Source organism: Python bivittatus, unplaced genomic scaffold (genome assembly GCF_059951505.1).
Source record: "Python bivittatus isolate LINGU-HERP-01145 unplaced genomic scaffold, Pbiv_v1 ctg000700_np1212, whole genome shotgun sequence".
NCBI classification, from domain to species: Eukaryota; Metazoa; Chordata; class Lepidosauria; order Squamata; family Pythonidae; genus Python; species Python bivittatus.
The window spans coordinates 60,864,023-60,891,682 of record NW_028277098.1 but is presented as its reverse complement, the minus strand read 5'-3'; the positions used below and the strand labels follow the sequence as shown (position 1 = coordinate 60,891,682).

Genomic DNA, 27,660 nt, shown 5'->3' with positions numbered 1-27,660 from the left:
CCACCTCCCTCCAGTTCTGTTGTCAGGCCTGTGTCATCATCCCTTTTCTGTACCTCATTCCCTCTCCCTAACATTTCTTGACACTGTGCTAGCTCTAGTGGTTCTCAGTTCATGTCAACCTTCCTTCTGTTGAGGGTAATGCTTCATTTTGGGGGGCTAGAAAAGAAATACATTGCTTGTCTAGAGATCTGGACATCCCATATGATAGAAGACATGTTTCCTTAATGCACTCCTGCTCACAGAATGTTTACATAATATTCCAACTGGATCTTCTAGCAGAATTCTGCTGAAACACTCACATGGGTGGAGGAATGGGGGTGTTCTTGGTACATACTTAGTTGGGAGGTAGCCAAGGAGTGTACATGAGTGTTGTGCCTTCCATTACATAATCATGTCTCCAAGGGGAGACATTATGAAGAAAGGCCTCTCACTTTTTTAATATCACTGCTAAGGGGATATCTTGTTCTTGAGAAGTTGTTGGAGAATTTATTTTTCCCCTGGATAATTTTTTTAAAATCAGCCCCTCAGTTTCTCTGCCCATAAATTTGGTAGAGAAACCTAAAGAAACAACTGGAGGACTCTGAATAGCACCTCTGTTCCCATTATGACACTGTGGGTTAAAAGACTTTAAAACTAGGCTATCATGAATAAGAAGCATAGAAAATTATTTCCAGCTGAATCTTTGAGCAGCCAGAGATCTCTTCTAATTTTATAATGATTGCAGTTTTGGATACCTGCTGGTGCTTGAGGATAATAAGAGGCTGCAGAATCCTCTTCTGCAGCTTTGTAAAAATAAGAGGACCTCTGGAATATCCAGATGGGGTTAGAACATTGGATTAAACCTAGGGAGATTCGAATTTTCAACTGCCTTCTTTCAACCTAACCTATCTAACAAGGTTGTTATTATTACCATAAACGTGTAATAAGAGAAAAAAACTGGGTACATCTCCACCAACACCATGAAAATAAGATGCAGAAATTTGTTTTCCTTTACTTCAAAGCAACTGCAAGGGATGTGTGCTAATTTGACAGAAGTGCTGAAAAAAACAGGAGTCCAATCGTTCCTCAATCCCATTTTCTGGATTAACTTTGCACAAAAAAAGAAAGAAGATGTCAAGAAGGATGAGCTTCAATTGCCCCATCCCCCAAACTGTCCCAGTAATGTAATTAGTACTCTGTGGTGTTTGCTGGAAGGAAGGAAGGAAGGAAGGAAGGAAGGAAGGAAGGAAGGAAGGAAGGAAGGAAGGAAGGAAGGAAGGAAGGAAGGAAGATTGGAGATCTAATCTTGATTCTCTAATGTTGTTCTAAGAAATTGGGTGAGGGGGATTCATTCTTTCACATTTAAATGCAAATTTACTAATATGCACTACCCAAACCTATATGTGAAGCACAATATGCTAATATGAACATTTTTCTGAAATTTTTGAGGTAAGTTGCATTTATTAAGGTAAGGCAAGAATGAAAATACATTATATAATTGTAAATCACTTTTACAAAATTAGGAAAATAATATTTTTTATTAACAATGAATGTAGAAATGCATACAGCAGAGAAAAACATGCAGAAAACCACAAGCCAGCAGGTGAAAAAACGTACAGAAATCTATATATTTAAAAAATGTACACCCATTTCTGTGATTTTCCCTTTTTAAAATTGCAATTTAAATCCAGGAACAGCACATAATAAAGTTAAGAATGAAAATGAATATTATAAACTAAGTGAAACTGAGTTTTACAAAATCACTTATCCTTAGTAATGCCTACCTAGTTCCTTAGAGAAAATTCTGAATCTATATTATTTTTATTCCTTCATCTTTCTATCTCCTTTTTGTCATTTATCAGACCCTGGGTTTTCCACCTGTTTCTACACTGTCATGCATAACAATTTCTTCATTGCCAATCACCTTACTTATTGGCAAGAAATGCCAATCCTGAACCATTGTATTTCATCTTCCTCAATCAGAATTACTTGAAGAGAGCTCCAAGTAGATTGAATGAACTAAGCTATATCAGAATCACTATGCAATGCCACAGATAGACCCACCAGAGTTAGCTGCTATATTTGTCTGATTCAGCAAGGACTAAGCAAATTTATTTTTCCAGTTTGAGCTAAAGAACCAAACATTTGCTGAGTATGAAATATACCTCATGGCATCCCTAATAGGCCATAAACATTAGGGATCAGTACTAAGAGATTTATTAGGACATACGTTTTTGTAAAGTGGACTGGAATACCATGTCACATTTGTTAGCCTTGAGGTCCCTCAAGATTCTTTGCAGTTTAAATGTAAGCAGCATGAATTGTTCAAATACTGCATGCTGAAAAATTGAGGCCAATAGAATAAAATATATATGATTATATGTCTGTACCCATGTGGATTGTGCTAACCAGAAAAAATACGGTAAACATATGAGAAAAGGCAGGTGAATTCAGATATGGCCACCACATAAAACTCAGTTTTACCATAACTTCATGGAAGGACATCTGCCCACCAGGAAAATGAGACATTTAACTTTGGTAATTAATACATTAAACAAATAACCTAAACAACCTTCCCCACAACTTTTAAATTTGAGATTCAGTGATATACTTTGCATATTACATTGCAAGACAGTTGCTGACCAGTCCTCTCAGAAAAACCAGACAAAATCAAAGCCTTTTGAGAAAATGTTGGCAGAGGAAGTTCAGCTGGAAATAAAAATGTTGAGGGATGACTGATACTGGCCTGAAAAATGCCTCATGAATAAGTGCCAGTTCCAAAGCCAATCTCTCTGTGGCTTCAGCGTCAAAGTCCCCCACTGTACAATAATCAGGAAGATATATATGTCTTGGTTGGACTGAAGCTAAGCGACTATGTTACCATTCATGGTAGTGGGCTTCAGTCCCTCTCTTTTTTTCTTTTTTTCTTAAAAAAAAACAAAACACCTTGGCAGCTTTCCATCTTGTTCCCCTTTGGATCATGGGAGAAAGATGGTAGCTCACCTGTAGTGTTCTGGACCCAATTTCTTTGTTACAGCCTGGTGATTTGTGTTTCTAAGTGCAGTTGATTCAGAACCTCCGTGTATGTTCCATGTGTGCTGTATGAATATAGATGTAACACTATCTGCTTTTCTTGAATAATGAAGATTTATGTCAGCCAAATATCTTCTTACCTACCCTTGAGGCTTTGTTTCAACAATTATTGCTTTATTATATATGATTTGTTCCATAAAATCCTATATTTAGAAGGAATTAAAAGATGAGAGAGATGCAGCCCTACATAAGTACCCCTCCTTCCTCCAGGATCAGTCTAAATAACCCATGCTACCATATGCAGTAGGAAGTATACAATAGAAAGCTTTCTAATTGAAGCAAATATCTGTAGCTCAGGGTTGAACTGTGGAGTTCTTCGTGTTCTCTGAGCTTGGTTGTTTGCTTCAGACATTTCATTACCCAACTAGGCAACATCATCAGTGTGAGACTTTCTGCCACCCAATACTCCAGATTTAGCTCATCTGATCTGTTGAAACATTCACTTCTGAGTCGCAATATAGTGATTAGTCACGCCATATCCCTGAATAAAAGTCTATCAATCCATTTAAAGCTGATTTGCACATCCTATTGAGGAAGCATGTGAGCTGCTCTCCATTTTAGGGCGGGCCAGGTTTTTCCCAATGGAAAACAGAACAGGCGAAGGGAACTGGAGGTATACTGTGGTTCATAAGATTGGTGGGGAGAGAGCTAGTCATGATTAGCAGCAGCCTTTCTTTGCTTTTTTCAGAACAGAAGCAATTTACTTGCTATAGCCACACCTATTTGCTTTGTTTGCTAAACAAGTAAAATACTGCTCCCAAAGTAAAATACTAAAGACTGGACATGGGAATTGCATACATACCATTTCAAAGGAAAGGGGGCTGTTGAAATCTTCCTTTCTTGCACTACTTCCGCAATATGATCTTTCCCCACCAAGCTCCTATTTGACCCACAGAGGAAACAGATTGCTCTACAGTCTCCAAAGGGCCTGTGATTGAAACAATTCCATTGGAGAAAGAATTGTTTGTAACTCTCCTCCTTTCTTCATTTTCTGATCAAATTGGTAAATGCCTGTTTTGAAGGGGCCAAAAGAAAAAAAAAATGCAGAAGATCCAAACATGGATCAACTGTGTTGGTACTCCAAATAAAGGAGGTGGGAGGAGGGGGAAGGGGACAACATAGCTTCCCCCCACCCCAGAAAGATAATCTGATGTGATCCCCCAATATAATATCCTTCTTTTTAAGCCATAGGATGGTGTCCTGGCCCAGTTGCCTGTGCAACTGACTTGTATGGAAATGGAGAGGCTCTGGGAAACATCAAGAAAGGTTAACCTGTCAGTGAAATCTAGTGCTTCTACAGTATCAGGACTCAGCTGGAAGGCGGCACAATTAAGCTCTTCGTCTCCAACCAGGCTTCCCTTCTCTGTGGCTGCTATTTATATAACTCAATAAACATGTACATGTAAATTGCAGCCAAGAACTAATAGGAGTCTGGGGATTGCCTGCAATCTGCCTTGATGAGGTGCTTTCTCTCATAGAGGACTATCATTCTGCCTTGACATGATGAGCTGCCCAGTCAGGGCAGAGTGGTCCCACCTTAATTCACCTCAACAAAGAATTAAGGTGGGACCACTCTGCCCTGACTGGCCACTCCATTCAGAAGCCACTAATATCAAGTGAAGTGAAGTGGCTATTCCTCCCTGACAAAGAAAAATGCACTGCCATTTAACAGCTTTCTACTGAAGAAACACTTCAGCTGAAGTCTCAAGAAAGTTCACCACCTTTTTGAAGATCTGCATAGTTTTAGCAATTATCATAACTTGGGCTTCATTTTGGTACATTTAGATTTATCTTAGGGATGACACAAGTTTAGGCCTGAATGGAAATGACTCTGTCTCCATTAGCATCATGACTTTTTTTCCTTATCTGCCATAGATGAGCGAGAGCGAGACTTTGATCAGTATGGTGAACAGAATGGTGGAGAGCTCCTCTCCTAGGGCTCAGCTGTACTTGCAAGTAAGACATCACAGCAGCTCTGCCATCAACCATGTCATTCCAGTTGCTTTTGCATGGCAGAACCATTCCAGTATCATTGTTCCATGCCTCACCTCTCCAACCATCTGTGAGATGGCCATTCAATTTCCCATCCCACAGTAGTGTTTATTTATAAAGCTCATCATGGCATCCATGCCCCCGCATGCTAGTGATTCCAGTAGAGGAGGCTTTCTTGAAATGGTTTACGTCTATATCTTTCTTTAGAGATTGGTGAAAGCAATTCTGGTAATGAGCATCTTGTGCCAGCTCCTTTTCTCTAATGTAATTCTCTATATATGTATGTAAAAGATCTGGATTACAGCCGATAACCACCATTTATAAAACACTTGTCAGGCTATTTTCTGCTAGAGGAGAAAACCAGTTGATTAGTTTTTTTAATGAAAAAATCTTCTTTGTTATCATATTTATATGACTTATGGTACATCTGGAAAGTGGTTAAGCACAGTAACTTCTATAATTATATTTACATGAAGGACGAGTAAAGTTTTCCACAGTAATTTACCCTTCTAATGGTAGAGTTGTCTTAGATTTGTGTAAAGATTCTGTTTTTGTAGGCTTGGCATTGTTTATTTTGTATTGTGCAATACAGTGAACAACAGAATAATAGAGCTGCATTCTTTCCAGTTACTGCCAGCCATCTACCATCAATCTCTGTCTTTGGCTTCAATATTTGTTTTGTCACTTTTATTACTAAAATATATTTTTAATGGGTTTGCACCACTGTATAAAGAAAATAACAGTTGAACCTTGCTAATAATTGCTGGTTAGATGGAATACGTTTGGAGTACCTGAGTTCTGTTTATTATATGAGAAAGTAGATTATTGTATATTTAATGAGACTTCATTATAAGTCCAGGGCCTTGTTTCTGTTAAGGGTTGCATTCTTTCAGAGTAAGAACCACATGGCGGATGGAACTGAAGCAAGGCCATAGTCAAGAGGAGATGGGGACATTTGTTCTTTCTCATAAACTTTTGGGGGGGGGGTCTGTTTGGCACCCTCTTCCAAAGTACCAGCTTTGTGAAGAGGCAGATAGCTCTTCCTAGAAGTCTAAATTGGTCTCCGGCTAAAGGTTTGGAAAATAGGTCATGAATCCTTGAGGGCTATATGTTGCTGTTCTCTGATCTACTTGCACCAGACAGCCTGAAGATGGTTTTCAACCCTGTTCAGAAAATAGAGATTATTATGTTGCATAAACTTCACAAGAAAATGGGAAGATGCTGCAGACCAAAGTGGACCTTTTGGCCATTTTATTTATATGGACAAGCAGTTATCTTTTTGGGGATGGCAGTGCATTTGAAATCCTTTTGTAATGAAAAAATGGTATTAAAAGTAGTAAAGACTTATGTTTTAGGTGCTGTAATAGTTAAATAGAAGCATGGTGCATCATGTTCATGGATGGGGCTTTTCCTCCCAGCAGCACCTTTTCCATTAGGGAAGTACATTCTAATCAGTTCCTGCCAAGTATGTGGTAAGGCCTTGACTCCTGTTCTGTTATCAGGCCATAATGGAGGGGGGTTTGATAACAATAAACTTGGGTTCTGATATGGTGGGGGTTTTTTTCTGTGTTGCTCTTCAAGCATTGCCCACTGGTAATGGGGGTCCACAGAGAGAGATGTCAGAATCTACAAGATGGCAGGTGCAGGGTCACAATCAAACCCCACGTATTTTGTACATGCATGGAGATGCACAAAGAAAAAGGATAGGGATTTAATCACAACACCACATCCATCATCTTGAGGATTTTGACACTCCTTGCAGACCCTACTGTAATCCATATTCTCCTGTCTTATTTGTTAACCCAGTTGGGGATAAGTGCAATTAGCAACTTCATTTTTCCAGAGGGAAAGGATGCAAAATGTGGTTTTGGTTTGGAAAACTCACTCCAAAAAGGCAGTGTTTAACAGCAACCTCCTTAGTTTTTGGTTTTGGTTTTGGTTTTGGGGTTTGTTTGTTTGTTTTTTTGCATTCGTATTCCTATTTTGCTTATAAGTTTAGATCTGGCTATTATGTAAAGCAACTTCATCTTGAAAAATATTGCTCAGTTTTTTGCAGTTTTGAAATCAGCAAAAAAATTGGGAATACAATTCAGCCTGTAAAGATCTTCATAATTGTGATTCAGTACAGGGTCTCATATTAGAGTAACACCCAGTCCTTCTCTGCTCCCATTGAACTGTCTTGTTAATTCAGCTAAATCTGGCTAAAAGTCAAACTATCCTGAGCAATTTTTCTGAGAAGTCAGGAACCTAACCATCTATTTATCAGCCATTCTCAAAGCAACGTCTTAGATACTGGCTTCTGCCTAGCATATAAAGGCTTGCGCCCAGAAAGCTTAATGCAATACAATATATATGCATAAAAGCAATTGCTATTAGGCCTACAAACCCCAGCAAACAATCTTCTTGGCCTTGTGTGTTACATTCTTGCTTTGCATATTAACTATTAATTACATTAGTATTCTGTGTAGAATAACCCTTTTGCACCGTTGTAGCTATGACATTTTTAAGGAACTTTTCTCTCCCTAATCATCCTAAATTCTAGAGGGGCAAGGAGAAAAGGTCATATCTTTAACTCTCTTTACAAATATATAGAGTTGCAGTAATCATGAATGTAACCCACTGCTTTATCGCACAAAGTGTGTAATTGCCTGATAGTTGCACATCTAACATGCATGCTCTGTTGAAGAGTTAATTTGTTCATAAATCTGAGCAATCATTACATTAAAAAGCAACATCTTGTTATAACCCTGACTGTTCCTTTCTATGTTGAAAGCAAAAGAGCCATTTTCTTACTATCTGACGTGGAAAAGTTGTCTTCCTTGACAAAGTAGAAGAACTGTTTTCAAAGACAGCAAAGAATCTTTAGTTAGATGGGGGGGGGGGCAATTGTCATGCAAGGTAATGTCTCTCTTTTCCTTCAATTATACATTGGTTTTGAGAAAGGCTTCATGGAAAACCTAATAGCTAGAGCTGTACAATCTGATAATGTATGCGTGTGTACAGTATGTATGTGTAGAGGGTGGGGAGATCCACCAAGCAGAAGCAGCCTTGGATTTCCTCAGGGGCTTATTATGACAACATCAAGGCAGAGCAGCAATAACCTGTTTTTATTTTTTCAGGTATCTCATTTCCCTGAAGCATATAGAGAGACGCTGCACACCTACAAGATAAATGAGCAACACACAGATGTAAGAACACCTCTCCTTCACTGTCATCTGCCTACCCAATCCATCCCCCATCCTGTTACCACTGTCTATCCTGCACTCCCTAAAGTTTGTGTTTTTTTCTTTCCATTTCTCTCCAACATCTTTAGATAACCCATCTTTTCTGCTAATAGAGCTGCAAAGCTGTAAAGGCTCTTGATCACCCTCCATCAAAAATCTTGTACACTCTCTTTTCCTTTTGCATCTTTTCCTTCTACTCAAGGCATGTGTCTTCATGTTGGTTTAATTGTTTGTAGGTTCCCTTGCATGGATTTGGAATTCAGAAGCTGAGACCAGGTCCCTGGTGGGATCTGACTGATCTCCATCAAAGCCGCTAAGAGTTTATATTTAGCATTCTTGATGTCTTTTACAAACTTCATGTTGCGTTTCTCTCTCTTATTCATGGCAGAAGCTTCTAGGAAAACTCTGTGAACAAAACAAGGTGATAAGAGAACAGGAAAGACTAGTGCAGCAACTTCGAGCAGAAAAGGTAAAGGACATGAATCACAAAAATAGGGTAGTAGTATAAACAGGCTGCTTTCAGCTCCTGTGAATGAACCTCAGTTCCCAGAAGCTTTCATAGCATGACTAAAAATATTTCATCTTCTAGGCAATGGACATATGTAACAGGAGTATTTCCAGTTCCCTGAAGCTAGGAGACAGAAATACTAAAATGTTGTCTGGTGAAGTGTTATAAATATTTTAAATCTGCCAAGTCATGAGAGTTCTCTGGGTTGATTACAAAACTATAAACTGAATAATAATAAAAACATAAAATAGCAAATGTTAAAGACAAATGTTCTTTAAATAAATAGATAAAAACCACCATCTTTATACAATGCAGGCAATAAAATTCTAAATTCAGCCATCAAAAGTAAGCACTAGGTGTGATTCCCAGGAAAGACATTCTATAAGCAGGAGCCCCTCACTGTGTTGCCCCATCCCCCAAAGTTACTTGCCTGGCTTCATTTTGACAGGGACACCTGAAAGAGGGACTTTTAAAGTAACCAGAATGCTCAGAGAAGTACATATGGGGAGAGGCATTCCTGTAGGTATCTGGCCCCAAGCCATTCAGGTCTTCAAAGAGTAGAAGCACTGATTTCTCATGTCTAAATTGAACAGTCCCAGTTAATTTCCTGGCAGCTCTGTTTTGGAGTAACTGAAGTTTCCATCTTCAAAGGAGTCATGCAAAACACATTACAATAATTTAATCAAAAGTTTACTAGAGCATGTAAAATTGAGCACTGGCTATCCCTTTCAATGTACGGTTGTTTTATGAGGTGATAAAACTACTGCTGAGTTTCAAGAACATTCCAGACTGCTTTCCTGAACTCTCAGAAGGGGTGTAACCCACACTGGAACAAATGATCACAAACACCCCAAATAAAATCTCTCATCTCAGTCTGCATTGAGTTTCAGTTTCTTGATTTTCATCCAGGCAATTATGGTGTGTTCCAGAACATCTACTATGTCAGCTGTGTTAAATGAGAAATGTCATCTGTGTATTGATAATAGTTCACCTAATATCACATATAATTTTCCACAGCAGTTTCGTGTAGATGCAAAATAGGAATATGAAATAATTGCAATAGGACAGAACAGTAATTCACAGCATTACCTTCTGGAATTGGCTGAACCACTCTCAGTCAGATAGCTGATGGATACCGTGGTTGATGGTACTAAAAACTTCCAAGAAGTCCAAGGAAAACAACAGGCTTGGTGTTCCCTCTGTTTTATTCTCAGCAAAGGTCACTCCCAAGGCAGTCTCTGTCACAAAATCAAAGTGAATATAGAAAATCAGTTTTATGTCTGGAGTTGTTTGACAAGCAGTGATTCAAGCACCTTTCCAAAGAAATGGAGGTTGGCAACTGTCTGCCATGCTTTTGAGTCTAGGTCAAGTTTCTTTAATAGGGCTTGATTATTGCCTCTTTCAAGGCAATAGAAACTGTTAGAACACATCCAAGGACTTTGTGTCTTTGGGCACAACTGCTAAAATTCCTCCAGTACAACTGAATGAGACAATACTCTGGACACTTCAGTTAATATAACTGTTCTAACCATGGAATCCAAGTCATACCAGAAGTGAGCAATTTCAACTTGCAAATTTTTCACAGCAAATCCTTTCAGGATTGGTGTGTGTAATATGCCCCAATTTGTATCATTACCAAAAGAGTTCTCTGAACAATACCCTGGAGACACAAATGAATGATCTCTTTGCTGCTCCCACCATACCAGAGTAGCATCCATCATGGCTTATTACAGCCACAGCCAGCCTGTGGACTGAGGTGATGCTAGAAAAATAAGACCTGATTTCTGCCTCCCAGCTAAGTGCCAGTGTCGAAATAAGCTTCAGTTATCAGTTCATGTGACTCTGGGACATGGGAGAGTAGTTGGGGGTTACACTGACTTGGCCCAATCTAAATTTTATTGCAGAAATATTGATAATAAACCCTTAAATTCTCAGGGCTTCATAAACTACCATATTCTTATTCAGATCCTGATGTATAGGCATGTTTCTGTTTGTAAATGCTTAAGTAGAAATCCTTATCTCATCCAAGAAATTTATAAAGTTCAGTTCTATTTTTCTCATAAATTTACTAGCTTTTCTCCCTGGAACATGAGAAAAGTTCCGTTAAATTTAACAATTTTCTATTCTTTTGAACAGAATAGAAATAGGAATGGATCCATGGGCAAACTTCTTAGAAACGGTGGGAGTGAGGCTCCAAATCTTAGAAACAGTGCAAGAGTAAATGTTCTAGTCCAGAAAGAGAATCTTAGCTAGAAAATGAACTCCAAGTCTTTGAGTCCTGAATTTGTTTCTGAATCACCTGCCTTTATTAATAAACATGTATTTTCTCATGCTCATTTCATCGCTAGGAGAGTCTAGAGAGTGCACTGATGGGGACGCACCAGGAACTAGAGATGTTTGGGAGCCAGCCAGCCTATCCTGAAAAGCTGCTGCACAAGAAGGAATCTCTTCAGAATCAATTGATCAATATCCGGGTGGAATTGTCCCAAGCCAGCACGGTAATCTAAGAAGTCCTCTGCATTAAAAGCATTCCATTCTCTATGGTCTCAAAGAGATCCCAGACACCTAGCAACCTGCAGGGACCTAGTCCTATCTAAGGCAGTGTTTCTCAACCTTAGCCATTTTAAGTTGCGTGGACTTCAACTCCCAGAATTCCCCAGCCAGCATGCTGGCTGGGGAATTCTGGGAGTTGTAGTCCACATGTCTTAAAATGGCCAAGGTTGAGAATCACTGATCTAAGGGAAAGGGAGATGTGCCTGTTAATCATTGGCTTTGATTTAGCCCATCATTCAATATCATTCTCAGCTGTGCCAATGGAAAGGCACAGATGGAATAGCTGAACCTCTGTTCGTATTTAGCTGGCATGGCAGATTATTACAGGCTTTGGCCTCCTCAGCTTTGCATGAGCTTGGCTCAGCAGCTTCAGTGCTTCTCCAGCAGCATGAGCTGTTGTGGTGAAAGCCAGGTGCCTCCAGCTGAGCTTGAATGGGCAGCCTGTTCTCCTTGCTTTGCCAATGCCAGTGCTGCCAGGGAATGCTAGAATTGAAAAGAATAATGTTTTAATAGTTTAGTATTGTGCAGTACATCTCTTTATTCTTTTATTGCCTTTCCCTTTCATATAAAAAAGGGGGGGAAATGAGGGCATAAAGCCTCCTTCAACACAAGGGAAAGTTGCAAAATCACACATTCATGGGGCCAAAACATGCAAAATGCATGTCATCTGTTTGCTCTCTCCAAAAACATATTCAGAGAATTGGTTTCATGTTGAATAAAAAGACTTTGTTCTTCTTTGGTTTGAAGCATGCAAAAACAAAACAAAGTAAAACAAAAAAATAGCCAAAGAAACATGCAAGATGCTAGCCTTGTTTCCCTACCCCTCAAGACTTGTAATGAGTCATGAGAAAGCAAATGTTTTTACTAATGCAAATCTTTGTCTCTTCTGTGAAGTTTTAAAAGTTGTTATCCAAACAGATGGTGGAGCAGTTAGTGTTCTTATGCCAGTTAGTTTCTCTGCACTACAGGGATCTAGACAGGCATTCATATCTTGATGGGACTGTTTGCAAATCCCCACAGGCACTGGCCAACAGCACTATAGAATATGAAAACCTGGAGGGTGAGGTGTCAGCCTTGCATGATGACCTATGGGAACAACTGAACCTGGACATCCAGGTGAGAGAATGAAGCCTCTGCGTCGGATGAATTAAAGGGAAATACACCAGAGTCCAGGGTACAATGTTCAGCATGCTGAGTTGCTAGAATGTGTTGGAAATAAGCAGAAGTGCAAACATTACTCAGATTTAGGGAAATCATTCACCCAATTTCTCTGTCTACTAAGTTAGGGAAGTTTTCAGAAGATTAGCTGTGCCCAAAAAGAGTTGTAATATAATTTACTTGAAGAGCTCAAGCTGAGAGAAGGTTGTCTAAGTGTCTTGCAATTAGTACACACTGAAATGCAAAATTCTGTTCATACGAACATTGTGTCATGTATGCCAGGTAGATGTTTAATCCAAGCTTTCGTTTCTGACATATGACATTCTGGTGGCCCCAATTAGTGATGCCATTGTTTTCCATAGTTGCTCTGAAATCATCTTAGTCTTATGTACACATCTGAGTACCTCTCAGGTTCCTCTGAAACGTTATGTGAGTTTATGTGTTCTCCATTAAAGTTTAAATGTAAAGATAAACTAGTTAGAACTAAGCAATTTGTGTCCTCCTCCTCCCATTTCCATAAATGCAATTTGAAAGAAGAAGATTGCAGCTGAATTGATAGGTGCTCTTTTTGCCTCTGGTCTGAAAGATAAGCTGCTTTCTCTCTATTCAGGGCTCCTGCCCGGGAGACTATCCACCAGTAGTTGCCACTCAGGTTTCTTATGGGGGGCTTGTACAATCTTATCAGGGTGTTTGTGCAGTCTGTACAGCTGGACTGGTATTCTCATTGTAGAGATGTTCCAAAGAAAAGATGCCTGGCTTGACTTGGGATACTTCTCATACTTCCAGCTGGATGTCACTACACAAGCCCTGCTTGTACACTGGCAGTTTTCTGGGTGAACATTTAAAGCCAATTCACGCATTGAATTGGCTCATGTTAAAGTCCTCTCCACCTCAAGGACACAGAATGGAAACTGCTTGTGTGAAAGGAAACAGATGCAGATTCATAATATCTCCAGCTATGTGCAAAACCTGAACTTTAGGAAGACATTTAGATTATTTTTCTCCTGATGTATCAATATTTTGCATAGAAATTTTGACAATGTTGAACTTTCATCCACACAACCTCCCTTTGCATTAAGACTATTACATGCATTTCAGCACAAATTCCATTTATTTAGGAAGAGTGATTATAAGTTTGTTTGCAAAGAGGCAAATAAAACAAGATGATAAGAGAGTCATGATTACATCTCTCTTTTTTCTATTTTTAATTGTAAAAACCCTACTTTTTTTCTGAAGAAATTGAGAGCATGATAGAAAAATGCATAGAATGAAAGTTATAAAATCATACAAATGTCATCAGAGCATCAAACTTTGTATGTTCTCCAGTAGCTAAATTATTGGATTGGAAGTGGAACTTGGCTCAGTTCATTAATGCCAGATGTTTGTATCCCAGAAACATATAAAACAAATTACTGTCCTTTGTGGAGGATCAGAGCAGTGAGCAAGAGGCAGAGGCAACTAGATTTTGGATCTCAAAGCATTCTCGGCTTGCGCTACTGAAGCTTGAACCTTTCTAAAATTTACATGCACACATCCTCTATTCCAAAGTAGCATAAACAACCAAGTTAGAAGAATTGTTTTGTTTTTTCAGTGGAGGGCAGGAATTGTTCTGTCTCCCAGTGGAAACAATTGTTTGTGGCAGTAGAAAGGACAGGCAACATCTTGAGTTCTAGTTGGAAAAATGATGTACTTGTCCCTGTGTTTAAATGATGATAAGGTAATGCTTGTTTATATCGTTGTGCATGGGTAATTATAATGGTCTTTAACTCCCATGATAACCATTTACTACGGGTATGTCTGCACACAGATTTCCAATGTAATCTCACTCATCTTGATATGCAGTTGTGTCTCCATATCTGAACTGAGCTGCAATAACAAAATATTTATCACTGGTAGTTGGATGGAAAGGATATCTCCTAGGTAAAGGATATTTCCCAAGTGATCTCTCAGCTGAGTGAACAGAATAACTACTTTCCTGCAGAGATTCCTATTAAAATTGAAATATGACACACTGCTTACCCTATGACTTAAGTATAGGGTAAAGACCCAAATTCTGCCTTTGAAGTTAATCACACAAATAGAAAGGTATGCATATTTTGCAATGTTGCATGTTTGACTGTAAATGATTTTTTTTTAAAACTGGGATACTGGGGCATAAATGGTCATATAGCAGGAGAAGTAATAGGTGAAGGTGAAAACGTGGACATAAAGAGCTATGGCAAGAAACTAGGAGGGAGGTCCCTGTTATCTCTGCATAACATACATATTCTCTTTTAATACAAATATCAGTCAGGTCAAAATCTGGAGAAGGTCAAAAGCTGCAAGAAGGTGTCTATAGTGTCATGATCAAAGCCCTACCCCATTTTAACATTTATTCAAAAGGAGTGGGGCTCTTAGGGCAAGACCACACCTGGCATTTTGCAATTTTGACACACACTCCTGCTGACACCCCTACTGCCAATACCATCTTTACTTATGGACATAATTAACAGGTTCCACCCTGGATGCATTTAACATTGACAGCTACTTCTGCTTTTCTGTGGAAGGGCCTATGCTATGAAACAATGTCCTAGTGGAACTGAGGTGACCCCTTCCTTATTACAATTTAGAATGGAGCTTAAAGCATTTATTTTTATCCAATCATGTTAATGTTTTTTTTAAAGTTTTTAAAAGTTTTTTTTAAAAAAAACTGAGGGGTAGTTTGTTTTTTGTTTTTTGCTTTGCTTTTATTGCAGATAAATATTTGTAAATTGCCATATATGTTTTTGCAGAGTCACAAGGGTAATATGACACATAAGGCAATTAAATGATTCTCAAGATCCTGGCTTCTGATTTCTAAAGTACCGTGTGCTGATGTAGGAGTACCAGCTGCTTTTTTCTTCATCCCAGCGATTTTGGTCGCAACATTGCTTGGAGAACTATAATAAGATATCAAGCAGTGAATCAGAACTATATAGGCACACACTGCCAGAATTGCAGTTGCTTCAAAGAATGTGGCCACTGTGGTAGAAACCAGAATGCAGAATATTGTCTGCATTATATCTACTCCATACATTCCTGCCAGTAGGAAGCTAGCTCTTGGAGTATTCTGCCAACTTAGAGACAAGACTTGTCTACAATCTGAAGGCTGATTAAATCAGGTTTACACACCCACTGATTTCTGCATTAACAATCTCCTGTGAGACACTGTACTTTTCTTTACTTGGGGATTACACAGACTATTCAGAAACTTCAAAACCTCTAGAGACTTAATTGCCAAGAGCTAATAAAGCCAAGTGTCCTCAAGAGAACATGAGCTTAGTCTACAAGAAAGATCACTCAGGGATTGGGCAAGGATGCAGAACTCAAATAATTTAGATAATTACTTTTATTTATTTTTAATTAATTCAGCAGAGATATATCACCACGTTAATTGTGGAAAAGTATTTTTGTGATCACATTTGTAACATAATTGTTTCATCTTTTTACAAAAGAAGGAAACAACTTTCTCTGGCCTTCTTCTCTGCTGCTCTGTACTCCTTTCTCTCACTGCAGGTCTATACCCCAGTCTCTCATCCATTCTTCTTAACATATAGCTTTCCTTCCTTTGACTTCCTTCCCCCCACCCCCCTTTCATTCTGCCTTTGCAATCACTCCTCCACATTCTTTTATGAGTCTCATCTACAGAATACATGAATATAACAAATCCTCAATATATTTTATTAAAAGGCATCTTTGAAGGGGGCAATTTTGTTAGAGAAAGGACAGAGGAAGACATTACTTACTCCTTTGTTGCCTATCCTTTTTCTGCTGAAAGTCCCCTCCCTACAAGATACTTTTTCTACTGCAGAATTCTAATTGCAGATATAGATAAGCCTAGCATTTATAGAAGTAGTTTTCCCCAACTGAGGATCCTCCAGATATGTGGACTTCAATTCCCAGAAGTCCCCAGTCATATGGATGTTACTCAAGTTCAGGAAATCTGTAATAGAGAAACATAACCAAGAACAGAGTGCAGATACTGTTGATGATGCAGTTGCAATTCAACCTGGGGACCAAACTCCACTATTCTACAGCCCAGGGAATTCTGAAGTCACTGCCTGGAGAGCAACACATGATGGGGCATTAGTACAAAGACCCAGGGTCAACATAAATAGTTGTCAAGTAATTGTCCCTTCTTCCTTCCTAAAACATTTTATAGAAAAATGGCAGGTGCCTGGGCATGATAAGGTTGCATATGTTTGTTCTTATGATTCTCCTTTTAAAATATACTGCTTTTTATTAGGGATGATCCAAAGGTTTTCAGCTCAAAAGAGTTGTTTCAAGTTTGAAAGGATCCTTCCAACTGTACTGTACTGTTCCAACCATTCTGGATCTGCTTTAAGCTTTTGAGTTTAAAACAAGTATTTGAGCTTGAAATCAGACTGGTTAGAGCCAAGGACACATCCAGAATGATCAGAATAGCATCGGAGTACTTCCAATAATGTCAGGATAGCTGTTTCAAATTCAAAACAGAACATTTCAAGCTCAAGATATTTTGAATTTGAAATATTTTCCTACCACCATTTTCTTCCATGGTTTGTTGCTTATTCTTAAGTACATGTGCTCAATATCAAGGCAGCAGAAGCAAATTCTGTTTTATTCCCATAATCATGATGAAGCTATGCTTTAAATAGATTTTAAAGGAAACACTGCACATGCACAGAATATTTCTTTCCTTAGTCATACTTCTTTTTGTTGGTTGCTCTACTTTATCTAATTTACAGTAAAGCAGTTGTTAGGTATGAAGTGATATCCTGGTGGTGGAGGCAAGAAAAGAAGTATACATATCACAACTGATCCAATACTGTACTCGTGGTTGCCTAAAATTACCCCTCCCCTGCCCAACAATTAAGTATAGGAAATTAATCACCAACAGTACTGCTTAGTTTAATTAAATGTGGACTTGCTTCTCTACCTTGACTCTTTCAGAATGAAATGCTCAACAGGCAAATCCAGAAAGAGATCTGGCGGATCCAGGATGTGATGGAGGGGCTCAAAAAGAACAACCCCTCTCGGGGCACAGACACTGCAAAACACAGAGGTAAGTGCCACTTCTTTTATTCAGGGAGTTCTGGATTTTTACTCCTTAACCTAGGAGGTGCTGATACAGTGCTCAATTAATATTTGAATATCTGTCATTGCTTTTGTAAAATGAACACCCATTATTTGCTACCTGAAGTGCTCATTAGATTCTTTTGGGTACTGTTGCAATCAGTGTAGAATTACCATTTGTTGCACTTTCATGCTGCATCCTGGGAGCATTACTTTGCAGCCAAGCCAAAGTGCTATTGACCAGTCCTTGAGCAGGCAAAAAACTACACTGGTGTAACATTTTCTGCCCCCTCTGGCAATCCCTAACCTGCTACAGACACAATGCTCCAAATGATGCAAAGTGCACAAGGCACATTAAGGCCAGGAATTAGTTGACTCCTCAACTTTTGTTTTCTTCCCCTCTCATCAAATGTCACTAGCTGGCAGGAAAACATGTACCTCTCACTCTCCTTATCATGGAATGGATCTGGGGCTGAAGAAAGAGTTGAATTTTGACAGATAGCTAGACTAGAAGTTTAACCATCTGTCAAAACTCACCCTGGTTAGGCTCACTTGTTTTGTGTAAGTTCAAAGTGATGTCATGTGGTGGCTGGGCTCCTTTTGGATAGGGTTTAGCACTAGTCCAGAAGAGCACGAAACCTTCATTCAAAAGCAGTATGAGCAACAGCTAACAGTTCAGGGACAGTTGTACTAGGAAGCAGCAGAAAGAAGCAACTCTCTTCTGCTTCACCATGTACCACCTCCTCCCCACTACCAGTACTGGTAAGCCTAGTTCCAGGATTCCAAACCAGTTTTCCAAGACTGGCAGGTTACAGGGAGAGAGCCTGGTTTAAAAGAACCAGACTCTCCTACTACCCAAGCAGAATGGTCCTGGAAGACAGTGTCTAGAGACTGGGGGGGGGGGGGGAGGGGACATACCCACAACAGCCTAAACTAGTCAATAGCACTAGATTGTTGGCTGATCCTACCCATGATTGTACCACTAATCGAACACTCAATGAAGCTTGTCATATTGCATCTATGGCAAAACCTGTGTTTAGGAGGAAAACACTCCTGCAGTGCCAGTTCAGTTAAGGACTACTTAAGGCTATCCTTACCTATATGAGCTGGTGTTCTTACAAAGACTACATCATGAGGACACATCAGAAAAAAATTATGAGAGCACATTTGTGCTGTACTTAGATGCAAATGAGAAAAAGCGTTCAGTGTCAGAGTTACTCCATTGTCCAAAATTGGATTTTCCATAAGGCTTCTGAACAGTATGAGGCTGAACTGGGCCCTGAATGGCAGAAACTACAAAGAGTTCCTGAAGATCCTACAAATTTGTAGTCCTCAGAGAAAGAACAGTGGATTTCAGAAAATGTCTTTTCAACTATATTGTTCATTTCATCTATTTCTAGTGCCCAAATAAGTCAATGGAAATGGCCCTTCAGTTCAATAGTGTTTTTAACTGTGTTGCAGAAAAGTCTGCACAGTGATCTGAAGAAAAGCATTCTTCAATCTTTAATATCCAAGTATTTTGGACTCTAATATTCAACTCCTATAATGCCCAACCAGAACAGTCTGTGGCTCATTTTAAAAATATAATAGAAAGTTCAGTTCTGTAACTATGCTATGTGCACCCTATTTGCTACATAGCAACTTGTGTAGGCAGCAGCATTTTTTATAACTGCTCTGATACTCCTCTTGATGATACTGCTTTAATCTTTTTATTTTCCTTATGCCATTTCTGTTTAACTAGTGCACCTAAAACCACTGATAGTCTTATCCTTCATAAATTTGTCTAAACTTTTAAACCAGCTACTTTGCAGCAGCTATCCTCACACCTCGTGGCAATAAATTCCATCAGTTAAACGTGGGTTGAGGGAAGGAATTATTTTTTGTTGTCAGTCCTGAACTGACTGTATCTCAAATGGCATTTGAGTCTTACTTCTCACTATTCATTATTTCCATGTGAGGCATAATTTTATAAGCTGCCTCTTTTTAAAACTAAAAAGCTCTGAATGCATTAGTCATATTCTTAAAGGGAAGGCCCCTAATCATCTGAATACCCTTTTCTGTACTTTTTCCATCTGTCTCTTACCTACTTAGAAATGAAATCACCATGCAAAGCATTCTAGATTGAGTTGTGTATGCCTTCTTGTTTTATGATCAAGTGTCTGAGGTTTTAATATTCCCTCCCCCCATCACTTCCATCTCACAAAACTAATGGCAATCTACTAAATGATGATGCTGATATAATTATTTCGAATCTGAGTATCTGCTTTTATCTTAATGCCCTGCATGAAATGTTTTTCAGCTGTAGCTGAAAAAGTTCTGTTTCCAGCCCTGATGCATAGCAGCTCCCTGTCTGAGCTGCTCAGAGCTATTTGGAGTGGAGGAGCATAGAAGTTTCATAAATAAATGATTAAATAACTTAGGTAGCTATCCAATAGAATTGGCCTCTTCTGTGATCAACCAAAGGTAGCAATCCATAACGAATAGAATTAGTCAAGCATAGTTTTATTTTTAGAATGGCTGCAATGATGGTACTAGGATTAAACTAATGGATATAAGTTAAGGGTCCTACAGCCCAAGGTTCTACATATTCAGAGCTACATATGCCTTTAAAACAAACAGTAGAGATCCTGTTCTGACCTTCTTTATCTCTAGAGAGGGGAAGAATAGCAAGAAAGATACTATGTATGAGGTGGGGAGTACCTAAAAGATGGAAGTGGTAGGAGTACTGGAGGTGGGGGACTATCCAGACATCATTTTGCCCACAGTCCTCTCTACATTGGATTCCTCAGTTAAAGTACTTTCTTCTCATCTGTGAAATCAGCATAGAGTTTGCTGTCCCCACTGCTAGTCCCCACTGCCTCTGTTCTGACTTGCAGAAGAAGGACAACTGTGATTGGCAATGGTTTTTAACATATGACTAGACTGTAGGGCTTAACCTTCTGTGAAAACTAGTCCTCCCTTCACTTGGCCTTTCACCAAACCTAGGGTCAGTTGGTAAGAAGTGGTAGGCAAAAGGGACCTGAATTAGTCTGAATAGCTGAGAGGCTGAGAGTAGGGGTTGGAGGTTGTGTGACCTTTCTTTCTCTCTCTGCTGCTGCTTCATGGCAGAATCCCATCATTACTGTGAGGCTGCTCTTGAACACTAGTGTAGCACTCTTCCATTAAAAAGCACTAAATCTGTGTTCAAAAGTAGTACAAACAATAGCTGATCGGCCTCTAGGGGGATTGCGTGAGCCAATTCTTTCTCTGCCACTTCACCCCATCTGTCAGTTGTTCAAGCTGTTTTTGAGTTGGGATTTAGTACTCTTCCAGTATAGTGCTAAGCCCATGTTCAAAAGCAACCCCTACAAGAAATGAAAGGCGCAGTGAGGAAATTGTTCCATGAAGCAACCATCTCATCCTCATTTCATCTCACCTTTCATCCACCCCTAGTCAGTTGTTATTCAGGCTGATTTTTGGCTCAGAGACCTGGCATGTACAAGGAAGATGTTTGTTTGGAAGAACAGGAAGAACTGGACTCTCTCACTACTCAAGCAGAATGGCCCTAGAGGACAATGCCCACGACCAGGGTGGAGGGACATGTCTGTACCAATCTAAAGTTGTGAATATGTGCCATGCCGATCCCACTTCCATTCCCCAAGTGTCATCTGGTGGCACCACTGACAATATGGTTGGTGAAGTGCATCAGATTGTGTCCATGGTGAAACTGCTGCAGTTTGTTGACTGCCTAATAGGGAAAACTATCTTTAACACTGAAACATCCCTTAAGGATGACTTAAAACTTTTTAGAATATGAGTCAAGGATGAGATGAAGACAATGTAAGGGGACAACAAAAGAAAAAAGTGGTTACCAGGGCATATTTGAACCAGGGTTAGACGCTTTAGACCAGTGTTTCTCAACCTCAACTACTTTAAGATGTGTGGACTTCAACTCCCAGAATTCCCAGCTAGAATTTTGGGAGTTGAAGTCTACACATCTTAAAGCAGTTGAGGTTGAGAAACACTGCATTGAACAATGGAAAATAATGTCTTATATGCTTTCCATATTTCCTATATGTGGGTATGTTGAGCCTCATAACATTTTCTAAAAAGCCTCTTTCTCTTTTTAACAGAAAAGTTTCCCTGTTCTACTCCATACCTTCCAGTTATCTCCAACTCATCATCAGATGTCCCTTTCCTGCAATTCATTAATGCTTTACTCTCTGTTCCCCTTCCTTGCAGTGACCCTTGGCCCATCAGGAACCTACAGCTCCAACAGCCCAGCCAGCCCTTTGAGCTCAGCTAGCCTCACAAGCCCCCTGAGCCCTTTCTCTCTTGTGTCGGGATCCCAGAGCTCCCCTACCAAGCAAGGCAGCAATGAGGTGAGCAAATCTCTCATCAGTTAGAATGGCAGAAGATGCTGGAAAATGGAAGCAGCCAGAAGATGGTCTTTAATGCTTTTGTTTTAAAGATTATTATTCCACCAGTAGGTGGAGATCTAGACCTTCTTCTGACATGGATGGGATGGACTAATTTTCTCCCCCCCCCCCCAAAATGGCCACAGTTTAGATCTAAGCATTACATTATTGGTTTACAACTCTTGAATTATTTCAGAGAGCCAGCCAGTTAAAGATTGTGAAATTGGCTTCAAATCCTTGAAAGCCTCTAGAGTTTGTTTCTCGTGGCAATACTAGTGCCAGACTAAGATGTGCAGTAGCCAAGATGATACAGAAAGGACCTCCTACTGTAAGATAAGGAGGTAGACCTATCACTGGTATACTGATGTAACAGTAGCTTGCCACAATTACAGATTCTATGCAGTAAGACTAGCAGTAAGCATAAGGACTGGAAATCTAAAGAATAGATTCCTGGGAGCTGGTATTTTGTGCACCAGTTTACCTGCAAAACTCTGTACACAATTGGATTTATTTATTTATTTGTTTGTTTGTTTGTTTGTTTGTTTATCAAAGCTCCCCATCCCTTCTTTCTTTATGCTTGTACAGTTGGCATAAAACTAATGATGCATCTGAGTAGCACATGGGTTTTAAAAAAAAATTGGTCCCTTCTGATTTGCACCTCTGTTCAGAACATAGTCTAAGGACTCACCCTCACAACCTGCTGGCTGAAGCATGTAGGTGCTTTCCCAACCATTTTTGAGGGCCACGTCTTCATGATCTTGCCTGCATCTCACCGCCAGTCTGTTGCTGAAGCAGTCTTGAGCTGCCTTTAATTGTTCCAATTTGGAAGTAAGGTTTTCTTTCTTCTCCCTGAAAATCTTGGGTACCTTGGGACAAGCCATGATACAGTCAGGGATAGCAATCTCTTCAGCTCCAGTTGGCTCAGTGAGTCTGCTGTGGAAATATCCCCTCCCCATCCAGTTGTTGGGCATGGCATCTCTCTATCCATTTTGTCTTTGGCTATGAGAGAGAACAGGAGCAGGCTTTGGCTGGCCTTTTTTTCATTACAAAATTGAACTATTTGGTGTGGGTGGGTGTTTGGGTGCACATGCTGGGGAAATAGTAAATTAGGGATATTGTGTGAGATACGCAAATGCACATATACAGGTACACACATTGTGAAAGGGGGTTGGAAGAGAGAGGAAGCTCTTTCTCTGGACAAACGTGTTTCATGATTGTCACTGGCTTCAGGAGGGAGAAAGCAAAGAAAGATCCAGAGGCATAATAGTCAGTTTGGGTACCTCTGTTTTGTATTTCAAATTGGTTATTCTGAACTTTCAGGCAGATTTTTGTGGGGGTGTGTTATTTGACATAGATATATCCATCTTCTGTTTTTCTGGCAGGATTGTCAGCCTCTTAGGAGAGTGACAGTCCTATGGATACAAGGTGCTATCTAGAGGTTGTTTGGGAAATTGATAGTTCTATCAGAAGAAGCACCCAGTAAATGATAAGAATTCAGGCCAAATAAATGGTGTAAATTCAACTGATCTCCATTTTAAAAAGTCCCTTACAGATCTTGGCAATGAATGCTTCAGTGCCCTAAAAGTCTGGAATGACTTAGTTGCATGGTAATGTATGATATTAATTTTGCATCTTCCTTATATGGTAGCAAGTTCATCCACCATAAACAGAAACTTCAGTCATTGGACTGAGCCAAAAGATGAGGAGAATCTGACAGCTTACTTCCTTGCCAGTAAAAGATTATGCAGACATTGATAGACCATGTCCTTTCCATTGTATCAGAGTGATAGATACATCAGGACAGGGCAAATGGTTTTAATTAAATGTCTAGGTTAAAGGGAAGCATCTTGTTGAGCTATTCTGTCATCAGAATCAAACTCCTGCCCTGAAACTAACATCAACCCTAGCTCCGCTCATGTTCTGTCCCTACACATGTGTGGAACATCACTTTCTATGTTGCTAAAACCTGTGACCTCAATGTTTATGAATCACCAACAGGTCTTTTAAGTCTACATCAGCCATGTCTTCAGATACTGCTTTGCATTGTCTGGCAAAGCAGCAGATTGTGCTGAGATCATAAAATATTTGTATTTTGAAAAATGTGTGTCGAGAGGATGCATATTTTGAAATGGCAGATATTTTTGAAGCAAGTGAAAGTTAAGTCCTCATCATATTATGCACATACATTATCAAGTGATGCCAGGCTAACAGTAGTATTCTCTGGATTGGTCCTGGGTTGTTCACCAAGGAAAAAGGCTGTTCATTTTTACCCCTGAGTTTTTGGTGCTCAGATGCAGGTGCCTATCCTGGGTTTAACATCAGTCCCTGTATGTATCTGTGTCTCACTAATTCTCTTTTCCTTCCCATTCTCACAGTTTCTTTGCTCTTACTCCTAATGCTTCTTGGTTTCCTCTCCACTCCAGGAGCCTGGTCCACCTCGACCTCCCCTCCCCAAATCATATGTGCCCTTGGAGTCTCCTCCGACTATCCCTCCACTTCCTTCTGAAAGCCGTCTCTGGCCATATCCTAACTCCCCTTCTTGGCAGGAAAGCAGCGAGGCGAAGAGGGGACAGGTATCAAAATGGAGTCTGAGATCTAGAGGCATAGTCTATCCTTTGCTACCTTCACCAAGCAATGGGGCGGCGGGAGGGGGGAGCCCATTGTCTAACAGTAATCTTTCTTGCTTGTGTCTGTTGTGTCTTTAAGCTCATAATAGATCAAGATAGTGCCATATGAGGCACTTTTTCTACAGGTAGATTATATCCAGGTATGAAAATTGTCATTAGCAAACAACTGGCCTTTTTGAGAATGTAAACTAATGTTTGTTTAGATAATCATGGATGAAGATAAAAGGTAGGCATAGGTTTTCAAAACAGATATCTAGGCTAGAAACACAAAATAGGAAGGAGGGAGATTTAGAGAAATTAAGTCACGTTACCAAGGAATTTGCTGTTTTAGGGGGACACCTCCATCCCACATTTACAGCAGAAAAGGGGGGGGGGTTGCATGTTCTTGAAAGAATTCAGATCTGCAAAACTTATTTAAGCAGAAGCAACAAGCAGTATAAAAGTAATAGAGTATCTGCCTCCAGCCCTCAGACATCACACAAAAAACTAAGTTACTGAAGCAAAAAATGAGCTGAGGCATGGCTACAAGAATTTAAAGTCCTTTGTTTCTCACAAAACAAAGCATTGTGCAGCATTGTGTTGAAATTCTAAACTATGTTTAGTCTTAACCATGGCATCTTGAAACTCATGATTTGAAATCAGTTGGTTTTGAAACAAAAAATAGTTTAAATAAATAGTTTGTTGGGCTTAGATGGCATAATTATCATTTTGCCATTGGTCCAAATGCCACCTGTATTTATACTAGTGGACAAAGTTGTCTATGCCTTCATTGGTCCCTCTGTCCAGTAGAAGAGTGAAATATAAAACATGTCCATCAGCAATGATGTCAAGAATAATAATAGAACGAACAACAGCTCATTTCTCAGAATAAGCCTCTTCTCCATTTTAAAAATAATCTTTGATTGATGTCTGTAAAGTTTAACAGAATTTCCAGGGTGAATTTCATGTATGTTGAATCTTACATAGTAAGTGACTGAGTTGGTTGCTCAGTAAGTATGAAAGGGAATTATCTTTCACTCAATTCTCGTAAGAGTTGGTTTGATAAATGCAACCAGCAGAGGCCATTTGCAAGAAACCTGTAAACGTTCTGCCAATTCCACTTTAAATTTCCCTGTCTTTTCCCAGTGGAATTCCATACACGTTGTGTATCAAAAGGATGGTGTAGCCTTAAAGTTTGGGAATTTAGGGAAAACCCAACAAAATATAATCAAGTCATTAAAAAATGAAAGAAAAGTCATAAAAACAATGGAAATAGTATTAAAATGTTGATGTTCTTTATGCCCTGAAATTGATTTTACAAATCTTAATATTTCAATCATCATAATATAAGCATTCCCCACAAAAACTGGTTTTTTAAAAATAACCTATTTTGAACTAGTACTAGTAATTTTGACCACCCACAGTGATGCTAAAGCATATTAATTTCTACAAAGTAAACAAAGGAGATGCGAGTCAAATACTAATCTCCATTACTGTAGATCTACACTGAAACTTCAGGTCTTCTTCAGCCCAGACCACCCTTTCTCAACCTGGTATCCTCCTCATGAGTAGAATCATAATGCATCAAATAAATGCCAGGTTAGGAAAGACTGCCCAAGGCATTCAATACTAGCTGATGCCTTTATTTTGTTCATGGTTAATTGTTACATGAACCCAAGTGAATTTACTATGATAAACATAAACATGACCAACTCAAAAGATTCTTTGGAGCAAGTGGCCAAGTATAATGGTTGTAAATGTTCAAGTCTGTTCTGCCAGCCCTTTCCACTCTGTTCATCACTATGACTTTTAGTCCTATTGTCTTTTTCCACTCCTCAACTAAGCCTCTGTGATAAGTCATAGAAATGGTACTGAAATGAAGCAGAAGAAAAAGAACTTGGATTGCAGAGTATCCAAGACAGTGAGTCTTTTCTGCAGAATATTCCTCTTCATGTAGTTGCTGCTATTTTTGTTTTCTAATTAAGGACAATATAATTTCTCCAAATATCCTGTTTAGGTGTGGTTTCTAGTTTCCATTTTATAGAAATTTCAATTTATAAAAGTAGAGTGCAGGTGGCAGTTTATCTCATGAACTTTACTCACCAATGTATATCCAGCTGGACATTTCTAATTCCTCGGGGAATCCACTAGGAATAGAAATCCCTGCCATCCCTGGATATTTTACTTCACTTGAACAAAAACCATGTTAATGAAGTAGACATCTGCCCCATCTTTTCATCAGCTGACTGGTTTTTGATTGATTGAATTATTTTGGAATGGAGAAGAAAAAAAATCTGCAGAGATGCTTCTGACTCTTCTTTCGGTATGCTCATTCTTGTTTGTGTTTTCCTCTTATTGCCTATTTTTTTTCTTCTCTGTTTTAACTCTGTGTTAACCATCTACAATCAGAATTATGAGTTGGGTGGCCATATAAATTGCTTAAACAAAAACAAATACATGTTTGAGTCTTCAATTTATGTGGTTCAGGAAGGTAACAGCTGTCTATAGCAGTTCTCTTCAGCAAGGTCAGCCACTTTTCAAAGGAAATATATTTTCCCCACAGTCAAAGTCCAGCTTTGAGCAGAGCAAAAAGGACCATCACCGGGCATCAGTTTCCCATTCGACAATGGAGGCTGGTCTCTTGCAGCCAAGGCAGGACCAAGATGCTGATAAGCAGGTGGCACTCAACAAAGGTACCTGTAAACTGCATGCGTTAAGAGAATCCATTTGTTTGCTGGTTTTATGTTCTTTACCAGCTTCAAAAGCCATGCTGGCTGGGGATGGTAGGAACTGTAGTCTGGTACATAAAATCCAATACAGATTGGGGATAATTGGTATAAACCTTTGTATCCCTCAAATTCAGGAAAAATAGGTTTTTAAAACCATAATACCTAGGAATACTTTAAAATATGCAAAGCCCTGTATCCCCAAATTCCTTTGTTCAGAGCAATATCATAGTATACAAAGTCAGTATACAACATCACATAGAGAGAGACTGAGTTCACACACACACCAACCCTAGCATGTTATATGAGCCTGGTCATTCATAAGCCATGACTTATACCTTAACTAACAAT

The 27,660-nt window shown here is 39.3% G+C and overlaps 1 protein-coding gene across 10 annotated transcripts in view; it reads left to right on the top strand.

Moving 5' to 3' along the window:
* The window catches only part of PLEKHA6 (pleckstrin homology domain containing A6), a 200,642-nt gene that overhangs the window by 153,589 nt on the left and 19,393 nt on the right, over positions 1-27,660 (top strand). For 5 of the 10 annotated variants that reach the window (XM_088154261.1, XM_088154255.1, XM_088154254.1 and 2 more), the window contains 9 exons: positions 4,948-5,028; positions 8,184-8,252; positions 8,677-8,757; positions 11,145-11,294; positions 12,370-12,465; positions 17,458-17,569; positions 21,802-21,941; positions 24,401-24,550; positions 27,147-27,276. In XM_088154261.1, coding sequence (XP_088010387.1) covers positions 4,948-5,028; positions 8,184-8,252; positions 8,677-8,757; positions 11,145-11,294; positions 12,370-12,465; positions 17,458-17,569; positions 21,802-21,941; positions 24,401-24,550; positions 27,147-27,276 — 1,009 coding nt within the window. The remainder of the gene's footprint in view (positions 1-4,947; positions 5,029-8,183; positions 8,253-8,676; positions 8,758-11,144; positions 11,295-12,369; positions 12,466-17,457; positions 17,570-21,801; positions 21,942-24,400; positions 24,551-27,146; positions 27,277-27,660) is intronic. The other 5 variants (XM_088154262.1, XM_088154259.1, XM_088154257.1 and 2 more) reach the window with 3 other exon arrangements.